Below are 20448 nucleotides of genomic sequence, written 5' to 3'. Positions count from 1 at the left end.
TCATTTTATTTATCATTTTATTTATAATGATATCATTTATTTATCATTTTATTGTGATGGAGCACAATGATGACTTCACCTTGGCAGGCTCTTTGCAGAAGGAAAAAACCCCATTTTTCCCCCAACAAAGCATTTATTATGGCCATTATTTATGATTCCTATTGCAATTTCCTGCTTTAATTTTCTCATTTTCTCCTGGTAATCACCTTCCCTGGGGGAAAACACCTGCCTGCAGTTCCAGGAAGGGAGCAGAGTACCTGGAAAAGGGGCGTCCTTGGCCTGTTGGTCGTTAAAATCAACTTCTCCCAGCTCCAGCCAGGACATTTGTGGGAAGCAGATGGATCTGCCACCTCTTGGCTGAAGTTTCATCTTGGATATTTTGGCTTTTCTGCACTTCCAGCAATGGGAAACACTCACAGGACTGGACTGGGAGCTGCAGTCCTGGAGTTGGGATGAAGGGCAGAGCCTTGGATTTATGCTCAGAGCAGCTTTCCACAGCTGGAACCAGAGCCAGGATTCCAGGGAGCACAGAAACCCTGGATATGAGGAATTTCAGCGATTCAGTATCTATTAAATCCTGCTGGGAGGGAGGAGTGGAGGATGAGGGATCCCTGGCTCTGGGATTCCCGGGACATGGTGAGGGAAGGCCGAGCCCAACCCATCCCCCCCTCACCCCAAACCAGCTGGACCCCAGCAAACACCAGCTAAGAAAAGCCATTTTGGGGCTGACACCTGGCTCTGGATGCAATTCCTAAATACCAGTATCTTCCAGGACTGCTTGACAGCAGGGAAAAATGAATTCCATCTCTTTTTGTTGTGTAATAATGGAACTCAATTTCGCCAGGACTCCTGGGGAAGAGGGGCCAGCCATTAAGGAAAAAACCACATGGTCTGCAGGATGAAACCACCTCCAGAACCTCCCAGCAGGCTGCAATTCCCTGGAACACCAGAGTTAAATGCCTAAGTGCCTTCAAATAACCTAAATTTGCCACAGATCAGGCACTGACCACCTCGGATGTTTAGGGATGCTGTAAATGAAAGGAATGGGATTAAGAACCAACAAAGCTTTGTTGGGAGAAAATATTCTTGCACAAAATTACCCCAGCCTCAGCTAGTCAAGAATGCCACTTTTTAAACTAAAGGATTTAGGGATTAGGAGAGGATTTGGACCCATCTGTCACTTTTGGCCTCCTTTCATTTTTTAAAGCTTCCTTATTCAAACCTCACGAAAAATCTTGCCAACATTTGACTATTTCCAGACAAACTCATTCGATTTGTAGCTCTGATGTGTTGATTTCCTAAAGGGAAAGATGCACAAAAAGAGGGAAAGATTCACACTGGGATGTCGAGTCCATCAAGGCTGCACTTTATGAACACTGGATGTTGCCAGAAAGGCCAAATTAACACCCAAAATTGTGCCAAACCCAGAGCATTTGGGCTTCATTCCGGCAAAGGGATGCAGCTGAACTCGACCCACTTTGGGAAGCATCCCTGGGGAGAAAGGAGTTCCTGGGGGTGCAAAATGCTCCTTCCAAGAGGGATGGGAAAGGTTTCCTGGCTGGAAAAGGTGTGGAAGTGCTTCCCTGTCCAGCACACCCTGCTACAATCAGTGACTGAGCCCTTGGAGCCCCTCCAACCTTTCCCTGTCCAGCTTCCCTGGCTGGCACCTGCTGGAATCCTGCAGGAACCAAACCCTTGGCAGTGCTCCAGGACGGGTTTGGGTGATCCCTCACACAATTGCCTGCCACACAAAATGCTGTTTTCTCCCCTTTCAGCACCATCACTTTTATTTTGCCAATTTTCAAAGATTCTTTCCCTCATTTTTTACGCCCCACCAGCAGCTCGAGTTCCTCGTTGAGTTGATTTTGGGGTGGAAAAAAGCCAAAAAAAAAAAAAAAAAGGAAAATGCCACCACCAAGGGCTGGAGTGGCTGGAGCACCCAGGCTCACCAGCAGCTGCTGTAATTATATTTAACTGCCCATTTTCTGTGCTTTGCTCCCAATCAGCTCTCACTTCAAGAGCAGGTAGAGCCATTTCTGCCTTTATCATAAATAAGGGACACAATCAGGAGGATGAGGTGGCTCCACTGCTGTGTTTTCATCTCTGGAGGTGCCTCCACCTGCTTGGGAAGCTGGAATTTTGGGGGTTCATTTGCAGCTGTGCTGTCTCTCTGCTCTGAATGTGTGCTGGGAGTTTTCTCAAGCAGTTATTATGGAGCTTCTCATTTCCACATGATTGTTGCTGGACGAGATAAATCCCCAAATATGTGCTTCAAGCAGTTTTAATCTTTATTTTTGCTGTACAAACACAGAGATTTCCATAAAGGAAAAAGCTTTTCTTTGCCTTCTGACAGGAATCAGTCATTTCCCTGCATTTTCTCCTCCCTAATAAACTCCTATAAATCAAAATATAAAGGAGCTGGAGTGACCAAACTGAGGGGAAAAAATTCACAGGATTCATTGGAGTGGGAAATTCCGTGTGAGAAAAGATCACCAGAGGTGAGAGAAAACAACAACTTCTGAAGCTTATCTTTGATGCATCATTAAAAGCAGGCCGGATGTGATGAAGGAAATATTCTGCACCCTCATTTTACCTCTGCTGGCCTTTGAGAACCCACAATCCAAGCTCCTTGCGTGAGGTGTATTCTGCAAAATGCAGCTCAGGAGGCTCCAGAGTGCTCCAGATCCCAGCAGCTCAGAGAACCAGGTAATTTATTGGGTTAATGAGTGGCTTTAATTGATAAAGCAACAGAGCTTTGTCATTATTTGCCATTCCCAGAGCGCTGAGAGCAGCCAGAGTGTGCAGTCTGTAAATGGCATTTACATCTGAGATCAAAGCAGCTGCAAGAGAATCTCTGCTCAGTAGTGGGAGCATGAGGAAGAGTCTGAGCAAAGTGGGTAAGAAGCTGGAGCATTTAAAGTTGGAATATTTGTAGCTGGACCATTTCAAGTACTTCAGGACATGTGAGGAAATGCCAGAAGAAAATCCCAGCCCTCTGGCAGAGCTGGAAGTGCTGAGGAGCTCCAATGGTGGCACTTTTATCATGGTGACAGTAACCAAAGCAAGGAGTGACCCGTGGGGCTGCTGCCTGGCAAATCCACCAGAACAGGAGGAAAAGCCCAATAACAGCAGGAAAACCCCAATTACAGCAGGAAAACCCCAATTACAAGTTCCAGGCTTCTGCCTAAAGCAGCTGGAGGAAGACTCAGAGCTGAGCTCAGCACCCAAGGGCACCGCGGTGCCAAAGACCAGGGAAGCTCCAGAGGAAAAGCCACCAGGGATTAAGGGAAACAGAAAAATGAGGATCTAGGGAGTGTAAACCCTCTTTTTGTACTCCAAGGAAGGGCTGGATGGCAGGGAGGAGGCTGGAAGCTGCTGGCAAGGATGGTGGGCTCCAGCTCAGCCACGAGTGTTTGAAGAGGAGAACAAAGAGCAGCACCCAGAGCTCAGCTCGCAGCTCCATCCATGCCCTGCTGGGAATAACTCAGCTCTAAATGATGAACTGTTCTCTCAGTTTGAGCCTTTCTTTACCAGATTGCCAGGTGATTTTAATCTAAACACCAAGAAACTTTGGTAAGACTCAGGGCAAATAGAACACACCGGGGGTTATTTTGGACAATCAGTGAAAAACATCAAGGGTGTGTCTTCGTTGCTGTGTAACTGGAAATTTCCTGCATCAGGAGAACCCTGTGAAGGATCTAAAAGCTGGAAGGCATTTCTAACTGCTAGAAAACCAAATGCTAGAAAATGTAAATACCAAACCTGGAAACTGGAACTTCACTGTTAAAATGCCTCCAAAATTGCCTGGGTTTGGCTGCCCATGGCCTCACGTCATGTTTAAAATCAGGTTCTGTGCCTGCCCCAGCCACTCTCAGCTGGGAAAGCCCAAAAATCAGTTATTTGTGAAGGAGAAAAGAGCAGAAAGCAGGTGGTACCAGGGACAGTGCAGAGACACAGGGAGATCAATCAACATCAGTGCTCAGAGCACAAAGTGCTGGGAGAAACAGAAGTGTCCTCTCAGCTCCCTGGCATCCCATCACTCATGAGGAACATCTTCCACCCCAGCCTGACTTCAGGAGGCAAAAATATGTCACAAAAATGAGGACAAAAGTTCAACCTGCACAAGGCGTTTGGGGAAACACCGAAAGTGAGCCCTTTTTTTGGTAGTAAAATGGAAATGATAAAGAACCACAGCCATACCTGCTTCATCATAGGTCACAGTCAGCTTCTCCAGCATTTCCCTGTCGATGGATAGGATCTGCTGCTCCAGGATGGTCTGGTAGGACAGGACACTGTTCTCCTTGTCCTTCTCATAGTCTTGGAGATGCTGTTTGAGCACTTCGGGCAGCCGGGACTTCACGTACTCTGCTGCTGACTGTGGAGCAAAGAGGAGTGTAATTAATCCATTTGTGTTAATTGGAGTCGGGGTATCATGGAGCAAACCCCCCCTGAGCTGAGGCACCACCCAGCCTCCCCCAGGGAATTCCTACACACGCCCAGCACAACAGCACAGCTTCATCAGAGCTGATGCCTCTTGAAAACACAACAACCAAATCTCATGTCTTTATTCCAAATTCTAAAACACAGAGTGGAATCAGATTTCACGTGTTCATTCTACATTTTAAAGCACAAAGTGGCAGAGTGGAATCAAATGTAATGTGTTTTTCCTACATTTTAAAGCACAGAGTGGAATCGCTTCACCTGCTCTCGATACACGGCCAGGGCCATTAATATTTATATACACACGAACACAGAGAAAATTCCTTTAATTCCTTCCTCCCGCCGCTCAGGGCCCAAAGGAGAGGGAATTAACACAAGGGGGCATGGTTGGACTGATGTTGGGAGCCGCGGGTAAAAATGTAGTAACGGGGGAGTAACCACTGAGAGCAGCTGGCCGGGATCCCTGGCACCCTCCACACCTGGAGAGACCCAAACCCAGCCTGGATTCCCGATTTGCAGCACCACCTTCCCTCCCCTGGGACTATCACGCTCCCACTCTGACAGGGAATAGAAATTCCCTTTTTCTGGCACAGTTTTGGGTTGGGTTTTTTCAGCTCTGTCAGAGCAGCAAGGGCTCCGTGCTCCTTTTCCTGCCCATCTCAAGGCAAAAAAAGGAAAATAAATGACAACAAAGTTGTTTTATTCCAGGCCTGGGAGTGACCAGGAGTCACCTCTGCTCTGCTCCAGGCTCTTCCTGGGGTTATATTTAGTTTTCCAAAGTCAACCAGTGATTAAATTGCAATCTTAAAATACCCCTGAAGTCGTGCTCCGTGTTCCTGCACTCTGAGCCGTGTGACCAAGGGAATTACTCGGGAAAACCAAAGGAACTGCCCACATGAGCACAGAATAATGAATATTTTAACAGTTGCTTTTTCCACAGGAAGGCCAAAAGGCACATTGTACACGGATTATTTTAGCCCAAGTTCAGGAATTTGTGTTCAGTGTTTCCTTTGGGAACAGATTTGTTCTCTTTGATCCCTGGGGGGGATTTTTGTGCTCCTGGGAAACACCTGAGCTCAGGGATTTGATCTGCTGGTCAGTCTTCCTCCTCCTCATCCCTATGGGAAAGCAATTCCATGGCCACTCTTCTAAAACTGAAACTCCAGCATCCCCTGGGAATCTGCTTCCAGTCCGAAGCAAATTAAATAAAGGATTGACTTTAATACCTTAATTGACTTTAGGGTATTTCGTCCTACCATGGAAAATTAATATTTCATATGGAGAGAACACATTTTAAAAGATCTACGATGAAATCTACTCGCAGAGCTCATTCACCACAAAAATCCCATTTTTCTAAACCTCCCCCCCCTCTGGACATAAAAATCCCATCAGGAATTGCTGAAATCCCTCATTCTGCAGCAACCTGAACCCAAACGCAGCCAGTGGCCTCCTGTCACTACCAAACCTGCCCACATTTTTTAATTGATGGGAAAGACACATCCAAAGCAAATTTTCCTTCTATAAATGATGCTGAAATTTGCTCCCTGAAGTGGTTCCTTCTGGAACCTGCTTTGTACGTGGGGGAGGAAAGGTCTAAAATGTTCATTAAGGGCTTCATTATGAAGCTACTTCAAAAATCAAGTGGTGCCTGGACAAAGCAGCTCCTCACTCAGTGATTTGGGGAATTTTGGGAAAGTTTGGAACACACAGGAGGGTTTTGGTGGGTGGAAGCCCAGCAGGGACAGCTGCATCCTTCCTCATCCTCAGCACATTCCACAGGCTCACCACATCCCACAGCCTGACTCCCCCAACCCACCCAACCTTTAAAATCCATGTTTTCCCCCCAAATTGCATGTTTCTGGCCTTGAAACACTCCAGCAAGCTTTAATTAATTGTGTTATAAACGCTGCTCAGTGGGAATCCCTCTCCAAGAGGCAAAGCCCTGGGAATGTTGCTCATCCCGTGGTGGGGAGGAGGAGGAGCGAGGCAGAGCACCCCGAATTCCCTGGTTTTCCACCCAGATGGAGGAGCTCCCCCTGTGTGGGCACACATGGGGACAAGGAGTGACCCGAGCGCTCCGTGACCAAACTCCGTTAATTTAATTAAGACACTGAGTGTTAAACGGCTCCACGGCCCTGTGAAAAGCCAGTGTGGAAAACAAGAGCCATGGGAAGGTCAGGACATGGCCTGGGAAGCTCTGAGGGATCCAATTAGCTGGAGCAGCCATTATTTATCAACACTTCCAATTAACACACCGACCGCAGAGACTTCACTGCCTCAGCCCCACCCGCGGCACCGAGCCCCTGATTTACAGGGACAGGAGGGACACCACAAATTTCTGATATTCATGTCCTTGGGAGAATTCATTCTGCCTTCCCAGCTGCTGCAGGCGTTCAGGGAGCAGGGGAAATGCAGGATCCAGGGCAGAGTGTGGCATTCCTGGCGTAGGCCCTAAACCAGTGATGGATTTCAAGACACACCAAGACCCCGCTGTCCCTCCTTTCCACAGGTTTCCTGTGGATCACCACAAGTTCCCTCCTTCAGAGATCTCCTTCAGAGATTTCCCATCCCTGGAAATGTTCAAATCCAGGCTGGATGGGGCTTGGAGCAAGCTGGGATAGTGGAGGGTGTCCCTGCCCATGGCAGGGGGTGGAATCAGATGATCTTTAAAGTCAAAAGAAGGACACAAAGATTTCTGAGGCCTGACGGTGCAAAAGGTCCAAAGCTGCAAGTCAAAGAAGGTTTTGGGAGGAAACTTTAGGGAAGTTTGAGTGAAAACTGTCCTGGTGCAGAAAAAGCCCGGGATTTACCTGGTAAAGCCCTGAGCTGCTCCGTGATCTCAGACTCAAGGGCACATCTACACAGTCACAACATACTCAAGAATGAATGAATGCAGAAACAAAGGGAAACTGAAGGAAAAAATTACTTGGAGAAAAGGCAGTGAGAAAAGGTTCCACAAATCTATGTGGAACAAGGAAAAGCCAGGGAAAACATTGCTGCACTGCTGAGCAGAGGAGCTATTGACAGGTGATGGCCTAAATGCTCCAGGATTTCATGTCTCTCTGTACTAAACTGCTCATTTCCCTTCCCTTGAGTACCACCTGTCCCCTGCTGCCTTCACTGGCAGCTAAATCCCAGGCAAAGAACCAAAATCTCCAGGCAGAACAGGGCAGGAGCAGGTTGGGAAGCGCTTGTAAAGATGAGCTATTTTCCAGCTGGCTCGGGCAGCTGAAATCCACCCAGGAATGCAGGTAAGGGGCTGAAAAAATCTCCTTAAGGACCTGTGTGTTTGGGAATTCCCAGGGGATGGGGAGATGCTGCTTGGGAAGGGCACTTTTAAAACGATCTGAAGGGAGAGGGAGAGAGGTGGAGCTACAGAGCAGTCGGTGTAACTGCGGTGCCTGGAAACCGGGATGTGGGATCAGATGATTCCTACGCCCAGGAAAAACCCGAGGTTTGGAAGGCACAGGGAGCAAAGTGGTTCCTCAGGGTGTTGGCGGAGCTGCTGATCCCATTCCTGCCCTCTGCAGCCTCAGGATATCAGTGCTCATCCCGATAAAAACTCTGCGCTGGAACCCCTCAGTTCCACAAATCCTTCCCTGTGGTTCTCCCGAGCCTCAGGATCCCCGGGAAAGCCTTCCATGGAAATCAGGGTGCTGAATCCCAGCAGATGTCAGAGAATCTTCAGGGATTAAGACCCATCTCCAAGGCCCCCTGGACCCAAAAGTGTTCCCAGGGTGGGGGTGACTGTCACTGTCACCATCCCACCCACACCCAGCCAATCCTTCATCAAAAAGATGGAAAATAGTGGGAAAGATTCCAGCCTGAGGTGCTGTTTGAAATCCATGATGATCCCATTTGGAATTTCACAGCCCACATCCCAGACCAGCACTCCTTAGCAGAAATACTTTCAAATACAGGTTTTTGGACTTGCATCTTTTTATTAAAAAAAAAAAAAAGCCCAAATCCACCCACACAATTCATTATTCTAAGAAAAGTGCACTTAATTTATTAAACATCTCTCTCTGGGAAAGTAAAAACCATGGAATAATGAGGCTGTGGACAAGAAATGTATTCCAGGAAGCCCATCAGTGAATTTTCGTAGAAATTCCCTACGGCTTTCCTGTTCACTTCCAAAAAGGACAGTGCAGGAATATCCCTACATTGCCATAAACACATAAATTGAGATTCTGAGGTTAAAAAAATCCCATCCCAGATTAAATAAAAGACCTGGAAGTGCACCTTTCCCTGATCCAGTCATCCTGGCAGAGATGTTCCAGCTGAACCAGGACAACCTGATGAGCACATCCCCCTGCTCAAACACAGCGAGGATTTGTTCCCATTTTACTGCCATTCCAAGAGTTGTTTCTTGGCACCCTGACGCTCTGGAAGTGGCTAAAGAATATTCCTTGGATTCCTTTTTCTCTGGGAGTCAAACTTATGGCAGACAGATCACCTCCTCAAGCTTTTCACACAGGGAGGGCTGGCAGGGATGGAATCAGATCCCAAAATTGTGCTGATTCCGGGGAAATTCACGCTCCTCTCCCATCCCACCCTTGGTATTTGGGATCAGCTGCCTGTCCTTCACCAGCAGGAACAGCTCCCCTGAAGCCAGTGGGATTTTGCTGAGGCAAACCTCTTGGAATAAGGACATGGAGCTATGAATAGTCATTCCAAGGGAAAACATATGAGAGCAAAACATAATCTGCTCTCCAGGGGATAATGCAAGATCCACAAATGGCACCAGGACAAACAGTTTGCCCTCTAAAGCAAGGAACTATTTAAGGACAAACATGCCAACAGAATTTTTGTCCTTTAATCCCAAATTTTCATGCATTTAGCCTATTATTTTTATTTAAAAGTATCTTTTTCCCTCTATGGTAAACATTAATTGATCAATATGTATCCCAGGAAAGCCCAGCTCCCAATTTAAAATGAAGTTACGAGCTGAAAATGTTTGAGGAGCTCAGAAATTCTCTGCTGGGACTTTCAGCAACCCTGGACACCAAAACCACCACTATTATTTTGCAGTCCACGCACTGTTATTTCCATAGCAGGCCAAGCATCAGCTCACAAACATCTTCACTTCATCAGACACTCTGTAATAACGAGGAAATTAACCTGATTCCAAGGAGATGGCTAAAGTTCAAATTAGTATTCACGCTGGATTGTCAGAGATATATTAAATCCATAATTACAGTAATCCACAGCTGCTTCAGCTGTGGAAAATAATGAATTGCCCAGTGAGGACTGGGCTCCCTGAAACGGGAAGGAAAAGCCATCTGGAATTTGGGCTTTGCCCAGAGCACACGGAGCTCGATCTCCGTTGGCACAGCCTGTGTGTGGATTCCTGGCTCCCAGCAAGGCTGAGAACCACGTCCCCATGTGGGTAAAAATAAAAATACGATGATTTATGGCTCCAAAGTACATGTTTTAGTCCAGCCCTTTAAACAGCCCCTGTCACTCGCTGCTTGAAGAGAATTATTGAAGTGTCCTGGAACGAGGAGCATGGAAATCAGCGGGATTTGGGCTGGAAAATGGCACGTCCCGTTCTGCCTGTGCCCAGCAGTCTCAGGGTGACACCGCAGGGACACACATGTGACCCTCCTGCAGCCGGGCACGGAGCAGCACAGGTGACAATCAGTGAAAACCCAATTAATTAATTAATTGCCATTTTCCAGTGAGGGACTGGTTCACGAAACACTCGTACGAGCCGTGTTTTTAATGGCTGCTTTTAATTAACGAATGGGAACGAGCCAAGCCGTGCTCTGTGTGGTGGAGCCAAGCTGCAGGTGAGGGAGGACAAGGCACGGACACGGATCTGTCCCCACTGCTTTGGCTGAGCCACGAGGAACGTTCTGGAACATTCTGGGGGTCCAATTAAAAGGTTAATTGCATCAAGGCAAGGGGCATCGTTCTGATGAGCTCGTCTGGCATCTCCACTCGGGACCACAGCACCTCCCTGCCTCACTCTCTGAATGAAGAAGTCGTTTTGAAAAATGGGAGAATATTCCCAGACAGAATCTTCCCCAGCCCTTGGAAGTTCATTATCCGTGCTGCGACAGGATGGATTCCCGTCCCACAGGAAACATTCCCCTCATCCCCAGCCCGAACCCGCTGTTATCTGCGACTTCCAGCGCAATCTCTCTCACCTCCATTCCCCTTTCTCATGTAAATCCATGGATCCAACCACCCCATTATCCCGTCACTGAGGAGCAGAAGCTGGAATTCCTTCCATCAGTCCCTGACACATCTCCCTGCTCCCTCTGGAATCCTGCCAGCCGCTCACGGGCTTCTCCTTGGAACACTCCCGTTTGCCAGCCTGGATCTTTAGGGGGAAGCATCGCAGCAAGGAGGTGGAGGAAGATTTATTAACACCCAAACTATTTATTAACACCCGAACCAGTAATTAACACCAGATCCAGTAATTAACACCAAAACCACCTCCTTACTTCTATTAATTCTGTCCATTTTGGGCTCACCACTGCCCTGGGAGCTCATGGACAGCTCATGGAGCCCCATAATCTTCTTTTAGGACCACACTGTGCAGTATCAGATACCCAGATTTGTGCTTGGGTTTATTAATTACAAGTTATTTGCATGTGTTCCTGCAGCAAATGAGTGCAATTCCTCGGGATTTATCAATTATTTCCCGATAATCCCATCAAAGATTGGAGGAGGCACAGGACAAGTTTCCACGTGAACACACCAAGTCAACAATTTCTGTTTCTCGTTATCCTCAATGGGCACAGACTGAAATGCAGGAAATACCATTGAAATTTAAATTAAAGCTTTTTTCCTGGTCAAACACAGGGTGCCCCAAGAGGCTGGGGAGTCACCATCCGTGGAAACATCAAATCCCAACTGGGCTGGCTTACTCCACCCTGAATATTTGGTCTGACAACCACATATATACCCCCAAAATTAAGAATATTAGGAACAATGAGAGTAAAGGAATTATTCCTGGAGCTAAAAGAAAAGCATCAGCACTAAAATTGCACACGCACAGACACAAACTCTGAATCTTAATTAGAAAGTCAATTATTATCCATGCCTCTTTTAGGAGAAAAATTAAGATTAGTGGGGGAATTAAAGTGAAAATGAGGCACGAAGCAGTCATTTGATAAAATTCCTGTTAGCTCTGGCAAACAGGGAGCTGGAGCTGGTTTAAAGGTGATGGATTCCATAAATCCTGGAAGATGCATGAGCACAGACACACAAGAGCAGCAATAATTCTGACAAACACCCACACGGCCATAGGGAAAGGACATTAATGTTTGACTAATATTTGAGTTTACCAAAGGGCACGATTTAGTCAATGACACAATGCAAAATATGTGTGATTGAAGTGCTGAAAAAAAATAGGGATGTCAAGATTTCACCTGATTTTGATGCTAATTGGGTGGAACTATTAACAGAGATGAGCTGAATATGAAATGAAGGCCTGTAAAAAAAGGGTTTTAAAATGCCTGAAAAGACTTGCCCATTACCAGGTAACAATGCAGAAAAATCCGGGTCCCAAATTATCATTTATTTACTAAATACCAAGGTGTACAGAGTAGGGATTGCATTTGGAGACCTGCCAGGAACATTTCACCCAACCAGGAGGAACTGAAACGTTTCCTTACATCCCTGTAATCAAATCTAAGCAAAGGGGATCCTTTTTCATATTGGCATAAACAAGCAGGAGTGAGAGAAAGAGCAAGAACCCTAAAAATAATGGGCAGAGTGTCATAAACCCGCTGAACTCACACAGGTGCTGATTTTGGGAGCCTGTTTTGATACAGCAAAATACTGCATTTTGGATTTTACTGAGCTCACCAAGTTCAACATGGAAGGTAAAAAAATAAAAGAGGTTTGCAAAATGACTCGACTTTAAATGACATTTCCACCTCCGTGCCTGTAACCCTGCATCAGTGCAGCCCCTGAACTGAAAGCTTTCATTAGGAATTAAAATGCCTTAAAACTACTCCAGGGGATTGCCACAGGTGTCTCTGTGCAGAAGCTTTCCCAAAGAGCAGGGCTTCTTTTAGTGAAAAACCAGTTTTACCAGAAGCCTTTCATTCTGCTCCTGGAATTGAGGGAAAAAATGTATTTATAGCCTATTAGACTCAATTAAATAGCAAGAAGCATTCATCTTTCTTTGCCATTGTTCTCTCCCTCCAAGCACTGAGGGAGAGGAGTGGAATTATTTTAGTCTAAATGGTCTCTCCTGATTCAGAGACATTGCTTTGTGCCAAGCAGGAATCAAGAACTGGAAAGATCCAGTCTGGGTGAGTTACACAGGAGACCAAAAAAAAAAAAATCTCTATTTTCACCTGCTTAGAATTTCACCAGTGTTCAACCATCTGGTCACAAACCTGTCTCCCGCTCTTCCTAGTCCTCCTAAATGGAATATTTCTGTGATTCCATCCAGTGCAACTCCAAAGCTCAGCAAGTAGGAAACACATAGGGATTGTCAAGTAACAGCAGAGTGCCAATGTATAAAATATTATCACTTTGCCTTTGTCAGCCATAAATCCCCTGAGGGAACCAGGCAAGCTCCTGGAGCAGGAACTGTGGCCAGATGTTGTCCCCTGGAGCCAAGTCCTGTCCTGATAAGGCTTTTCCTAAATGGGATACATCTAATGCTGGAAACAATCCTTAAGCTGCCGTTTAAGTCTGACCTTAAAAAATTCTCTATTAAGAAATCCCATGAATAATTAGCCTTGTGTTACATCCAAAGCTGTGAGGAGAAGGAGGTGAGATGGAGATAAAGCCTTCCAGGGTGAGAAAGAGGAGCTGTGGAGCCTCGGGGTTTATCTCAGCAGCTCTTCCAGAAGGATCCAGGAATGGAGACTTGTCCCAGCTGGATTCTCCTCCATCCATCCCAGAGCTGGGACAAATCCTGCACACAAAGAGTTAACAGGGAAAAGGGGCCCGCTGACATTTTCCTTCAGAAACTACAATTTCTGAGGGGAACAACTTGAAGGTTCAGTGAGCTCTGGTTCAATGTAATGATGGTTATTTCCTTAGATCCTCTCCTCCTTTTGGGTTTGAAAAATCCACTGTATTGACCCAAATAATGAGCTGGAACCAGCCAGGAAAGTGCTTCATTCCCGGTCCCTGGAAAACTAATCCGGAATAAATCAAACTTTTGTCTCCTCTCCGTGTGCTCCTGGAACACCACGCTGCCAGGAAAAGAGATTTTTGTGATCATGTGGGTGATAAGCAGCTAAAACCTGAGATTGTGGCACAACTTAGTGCTTAAAAAGGCTCCTGGAATCCCGGGATGTATAAATAGTGGGGTAATAATGACTGGTTGTGGTGAGGTTATTAGGGAATTGTTAATGGAAAACCCTGTCTGGTTGTTATACCTGGAATCTGAGAATCAAGAGAATATCTGAGGGCTAAAGAAAACAGTAACGAAAAGGGAGAATTATTTTTAAAAGGGTTTTTTCCAGAGAAGGAAACTTGCCCTCAGAGGAGTTACCAGGTCAGAGAGGTGAGGATGTGAAGGCTCTGAGAGAAGAGATGCTGTGGTTGTAGTGACACAGCCTGGATCACAGCTCTTCTTCCTAAACACAGGAGGAATCCAAGAACATTTAGGGACATCAGTGACTGAGGGAAAAAAGGATGGCCAGAGCAGGATCTCAGCCACTGAGCTCAGCCCACCCTGCTACAGAGCAACTGCCTTGGAATTCATCTGCAGTTTCTTCTCCCGAGCTGAAGGACCCAGAGACTCCCATTAAATAAAACACCTCCTTCAGGAAGAAGAGACAAACCTTCCAGAGTGGACAGAATTGATGTCAGAGAGTAATTATATAAACCACTTAATTAAATGGCACAGGCTCAGAGACAGGGACTTCATTAAATAGAAAAGCAGCCAATTCGAATCCATAAATAGTTCCCAAAGCCTGTTCATTTTCTAGAGCCATTTCACTACATAAACACGGAGAGCTGTACCCTTGAGAGAAGGAGAGGCATAAATCAGGCCCCACTTAGGACAAACACCAATGCCTGGATGTTATTCCTTCTTCCCTCTAAAAATGTCCATGTGACAGAATGAAAAAAGGATTTCTCCTGCCTGTGTGATCAGCACATCTCTGGTTATTGAGCCCAAAGGCACGTGGGGAGCAGGCTTGGAGGTGTTTTTGTTCACATCCCTCAAGTTCATGAGCAGCCAAATCACACCAAATTGAAAAAGATGGGAAAACAAGGAGGAAGGAGGCAGATGTAGGAAAAAAGAAAGGAGAGACTCAGGAAAGGGAGAAGAGTGAGTGAAGTGGAGTAGCCAGAAAAAGGAAAGATGAAACCAATTGCGTTCAAAGAACACCTGGAGGTGGCACTCAGTGCTCTGGGCTGGTGACAAGGTGGGGATGGGGATTGGGAACGGGTTGGACTTGATGGTCTTGGAAGTCTCTTCCAGCCTCAGTGATTCAATTCCAGGGAAATGTAAGTGGCCATTTAAAGGCCATTTTCCTGAAACACAGTTTAATGAAATAAGATGGTACATAGTCACTTTGTTTCTCTAGCTCGTTAGGACATGGGTTGCTAATTGCACTTATTAACAAGCCAGCAGGTCAAGGAGGTTTCCAGCTATTTTCATGGAGAATGGGGGCCTGAGCAGGGAATTTTCCAGCTGAGGGGGGAAAAGTAACTTCAGGACAGGCTGATTTACAGAAGGGAATAAGCAGAGACTGCCTCGAGCTGAGACCTGACCCACAGACACTCTGGGTGACATTAGAGAGTGTTGTAGTCATCATTTAGCACATTTTACATCTTTATATCTTTATTTTATATCTTTAAACATCACCAGGCTGCGCTGCACCCAAACAGGGCCATCCCAGCAGCACCACACTCCAAGTGACAGCCGTGACCAGGTTTCCTCTTACTGTGACAGCACCAGCCTCTCTATCAAGTGAGGCTGATTAAATGTTCAAGCAGTTTCTTTCCCTTTACTGCTTCACTCTGCAATTTCCTCCTATTTTTAAGAGCAGCCCCAGCACGGATTAAAGGTCTATGATAGCACACTATAAAAACTTCAAAGCAGCAACTGGGAAGTGATTCTGCTTCTGCATTAGAAGCTCCTTGAAAAAGCTCCTGCTCCGAAGAGATAACAGCACAGCTTTGATTTTAAGGCTTTTGTATTGCTTGGAGTGTTTGTATATTAAAGTGACACAGCCTGGAGTTTTCAGATTTCATGGCAAGCCTTGAGACAACAAAAAGCAAATACCTTTTATTGGGAGCGTGGAGCCAAGCAACTTACGCAGCGGAGCTTAATATTTTGGCAATGTTCCCAAAAATATTCAACCTTTCACTTCCAGGATCTTAAACAGAAATTTAAGCAAACCTGAGCCAACGTTTCTGAAGAAAAACAGATTTGAAATTCAGAGAAACCCAAGATATCCCAGGGGCTGGCTGGGCTTTCATCCCATGGTGGTGAACTAATGCTGGCAGTGCCCTGGGAGCTGGAATGCTGCTCCAACTCCCTGATCCCGGGCACTTGGACCCTTTTCCCTGTGAACCACATTAACAGGGCTAACAAACTGCTCCCCTCACAGCCTTCGCTTCCCAAATCCCACTGAAACACCTTCCCTCTTGGGAATGAATTCCTCAGGTTTTTCTAAGCCAGTTCTCTGTCAGCCTGTGAAGTGTAGAGCTGGAAGCTGGGGAGATCAAGTTTATTTCTCAGCAAAACAGGGCTGGTACCAAATCAATGTTTTGCTGTCACTCAGGTATTGATTTATTATTTCCCAAAATCATTAATATTTCCCCCCAAAGTCTCTGGCACCTGGGCCCTTTGGTGCCGTGCTCTGTCCCTCACCCTGGTGCTGTTCCCTCACTCTGGTGTTACCCCTCAGGATGGATGAACTCTGTGAGGATTTTTCCCCCTGCTGCTCATAATTCCACCTGGATCGTTCTCACAGACCTATTCCCACTCCACCTGTTATTTTCCCGAGTGTTTCCTAACAGCTGTCCAGGGCAAGGATCAGGGCTGAGTCCCACTCCCAGGAATCAGCTGATGACTTCCCAATCTTGACTCTCCAGAGCTTTCTGGACTCCAACCCAAGGCAGGCAGCTCTGGGGACATCCCCACAGTGCTGCAGGATGAAGCAGTGGGAGCATCGCTCTTAATCCTCTCATCCCAGAGAGCTCCAGGATTACTCTCAGAACGATGATTCCCAGGTGTTATCTCCGCCTGAGCTCTGTGTACTACCCCTGATCACTAAACCATGTCTAAACCTCCCTGTCTAAACATCATCTCCAGGTGCAGCTGCTTTTAAATCCACCTACACAACCCATTCCCTCCAGGCACTGCATGATCCCAGCTGCTGCTCACCCTTCCCGCTGTCATCCACATTTATTCCCAGCTTCTCTGGCAACACTTTGAGCAGTAAACTCTAAAGGGATGACCTGTGGTGAAACCAAAGGAGCAGAGCAGAATGGAAAAATCTCAACAGCTTGAAGTGTCTCGAAAGATCGGGACAAAACATGTGAGAAAATCATTTCGGGCAGGAAACTGTGGAATCACAGCTTTCCACCCCAAAAAAGTGGGTTTGTTTCCTGACGACCGACGGCGGAACACAAACAGGGAACGAGAAAACAACATCTGAGAGAATCGTAAGGTTCAAAGAAATGCTGCCAACACCGAGCAAAAAAAGGGGTAAAAACAGGATTTGGGAATGTTGTGGGTGTGACAGAAACTCAGCTAAATAGAGACAAATAAAATACCAGCAGGAAACGTTGAGGGGGAAAAAACCTGGTGTGCAGAAGAGTGAGAAACTTATTTTGGAGCCAACATGGTGGTACAGCCAAATAATGGCATTTCTCAGGGAGAAAGTCTGTGGAAGAAGGAAAAGGGACAAAAGGGAAGGCTGGCCACCAAGGAGCTGGTTAAAGCAAAGGCAATTTTGGGAGAGACCTTTAAGAGCTTTGCAAAGAGGCCAAAAGAAGGGAGAGGTGCTCGAGGGGCTAAGCATGGACGGCCTCCCTTCAGAGCATCATCCACGGCAGTGCCTTTTGGAGTGTCCAAATCCATGCACCGGCCTCCAGCTCCGTAAAAAACCATTCCCATTTTCCCAAGGAGAAGGAAAATCATGGCTGAGAAGTTCCTACAGCTGCTCCAGCATCAGCAGCAGCTCCTGGGAGGATTCTGCTGGCAGTTCCCAGGCCCTGGCACTGCTCGATGCCCTGACAGGAATTAAATCCCTGCACGGAGCCTGTCATTCCCTGTTTTTGGAGAGAAGCCTCTGGGGCTGGGATGAGTGCTGGTAAGAGCACTAAGCTGGACTCAGGAAGGAACTTGGAGTTCCAGGTGGCTTTTCCAGCTGCAAAGCCCCAGGAAAAGCCCGGAGCCCATCCCTGCCCGGGAGCTGGTGCCAGCTCAGCAGCTCAAAACCAGATTACATTGCCTTGCTTGGCCTTGGGGTTGAATCCTGGCTATTTTTATTCCATCCCATTCTAGGAAGGAGAAAATCCCCTGCAAAATAAACACTGAGAACGAGCCTCACCTTAAGGAGCTACTGATACTCCTGTATCAACCCAAAAGTATCCCGGGAGAGAAATCTGGGAGTAAATGAATGGGATGAGCTAAACCAAATGCATGGGCTGCTCTGGGAGGTGAAAATGCTGCTTTAAGGAAACATTTCCTTTCATTTCCCACCTAAGAGGCTCCACCAGAACAAAACACGTGAGCGAAAAGCCCAGGAAAATTGAATCAGGGCTATTTCTGAACTCCTTATCTCAATTTTGGAGCCCATAAACTCCCTTTCCCCCTCACGTGGATGCAGTATTTCCATAAAGTGGATTTTAGTGAAGTGGGAAATCAAATTTGCAAGAGCAATGACTGCAGGAAATCACGATGAAATGCTTGATGTTCCCTGACACTTAAAATTATATTCTAATCTGGTTTTCTAAAGCTTTGCAATAAACTCTGCTGCCTGGAAATCAGGTGGAAATCAGGGGCTGAATGAATCCAAACACAAAATTACGCAATGAATGTTTTCACTGGACACAATTAGGGGATATTCTATTTTTAAAGAACCGCAGCTTAAACTACCTGAAAAAATGAAATATTTAACACCAGCAATCCCAGTGAGAAATAAAAGGGAGTTTATCTTGGTTTTATGGGTAAAAAGCCGTTTACCACGAGATGCTTCCTCACTGCCATCCGTACACGGTGTTCTGGAGAGCTGCTGGGGAAACATCCTGGATTTCTTTTCCATGGAGGTTATTTTGGTCACTGGTCGAGTTTCACATGCACACGAGGAGCTACAGGCTATTTTTTGGTACCAGAATGATCTTTATCGTGCTATTTTTACTTCTCATTGCTGTGCTTTTGCCCTTGGCCTCTCTGCACAGCTTTCCCACTCCCATTTCTCCCCCAGTCCCAGCTCTTTGGCATCCTTTCCTTGAGCATCCCCTTTTATTCTCCTTAAAAACTCTGAATTTAAGGCCTCAACTTTCCAGCAGGGCCCACACACTGTTACCCAACCTCGTGTTCTCACTGTGGGTTTTTTTCTGCATAACGAGGCATTTAGAACATTAATTTTATTTTATAAAATTTTATAGGATTTTAGATGTATTATAAATATTTCTATGGAAATAGATGTATTTATAAATGTAGAAATAGATAAAAATAATATACAAATATATATAAAAGGATGAAATAGAAAAATATATATAATATATAGTATATAATATATAATATATAATATAATACATAATATAATATATAATGTATTATATTATATCTTTTATAATATATAGTATAATACAATATATAATGTATTATATTTTATATTTTATATTTTATATTTTATATTTTATATTTTATATTATATAAAAATGTATATAGGTATAGATATATTTTAGATAAATATTTATATATTTATGGGTAAGTATTTTATAGATTTTGGGGCTTTATGATCTGCTAAATACGGTTGGTCTTGATGATCTTTGAGGTCTTTTCCCACCAAAATGATTCTGTGGTTCTTTAATATATTAAATAAACAGAGAAGAAATAAAACAGTGAAGCTCACTGCGCCTAAAACCCAAACTCTGAGCACCCCACGAGTTCCACTTTTAGGGAATATGAGTGAGGTGGAATAAAACTCCTTAAAATCTTTTAAAATTGTACTTCATATGCATCAGGAGGATGTGCTGGAGGGAAAATGCTTTTTCCTGCTGATTCCTGTGGTTTTTCTCTTTGGCCCTTCTCAGTGCTCACAGGAATTATGTAAAATAAAATCTCTAACTACAGGGTCAAGCTAAAGAGCTGTTAAAATGTTTTCATAGGTAGGTGGCCAAGAAATAATCTGATTTTCTCTTAGAAACCAAGCTAGAAACCCACTCAAACAACATCTCTTAGTGATTTAGCATCGTGGTTTTTTAGAGTGAAATCAATTACGAGAAAAATCTGGTTTTCTCTTACCAAATATCACCAAAATAACCTGCAGCTTGCCCCTTTCTACAAGGACTGACATGTATTTAGCTTTGAAAGGCATCTAATAAAATCATTTCCGTGCAATTTGTCTGAGTATTCATCTAGAAAACGCCAGGAGCTGGAAATCCCACGGGGAATTGGGGATAAATCCCACCTCCCGTGTTTGACTGCGCCCCTTCCAATTCCAGGTGCTTTGCATAAAACAAGATGCCAGATTTTGAGTTTTTAATCAAACACCAAATGTTGCAAGCAGAAAGAAGGGAAGCAAAAGCTTTCCCTCAATATTTCCATCACTTTTGTTTTGGAACCTTCTTATATTTTTTGGTTGTGAACAACTGCAGCAATCCCAGGGGGAAAACCAGGGCATGCAAACTCTGAAGTTTCTGCTTTGTGGGGCACTGGGAGAGGGAAGGAGAGAGGTTTTTTTCCCCCCCCCAGTTTCCACCACTGGAATATATAAAATATGTGCATATAAATATCTATCTATAACTACAGATATATAAAAGATATGTAAAAATATAACAAATAGATTTTAATATAAAATATATGATATAATATACAATATATAATACATACTCTAC

The 20448-nt window shown here is 45.2% G+C and overlaps 1 protein-coding gene across 1 annotated transcript in view; it reads right to left on the bottom strand.

Moving 5' to 3' along the window:
• PPM1L (protein phosphatase, Mg2+/Mn2+ dependent 1L) overlaps positions 1 to 20448 on the bottom strand; it is a 74128-nt gene that overhangs the window by 12088 nt on the left and 41592 nt on the right. The window contains exon 2 of the mRNA XM_082288173.1: positions 4201 to 4371. Coding sequence (XP_082144299.1) covers positions 4201 to 4371 — 171 coding nt within the window. The remainder of the gene's footprint in view (positions 1 to 4200; positions 4372 to 20448) is intronic.

This window comes from Coloeus monedula, assembly GCF_965178545.1.
Source record: "Coloeus monedula genome assembly, chromosome: 10".
NCBI lineage: Eukaryota > Metazoa > Chordata > Aves > Passeriformes > Corvidae > Coloeus > Coloeus monedula.
This window is presented reverse-complemented; position numbering and strand designations above follow the sequence as displayed.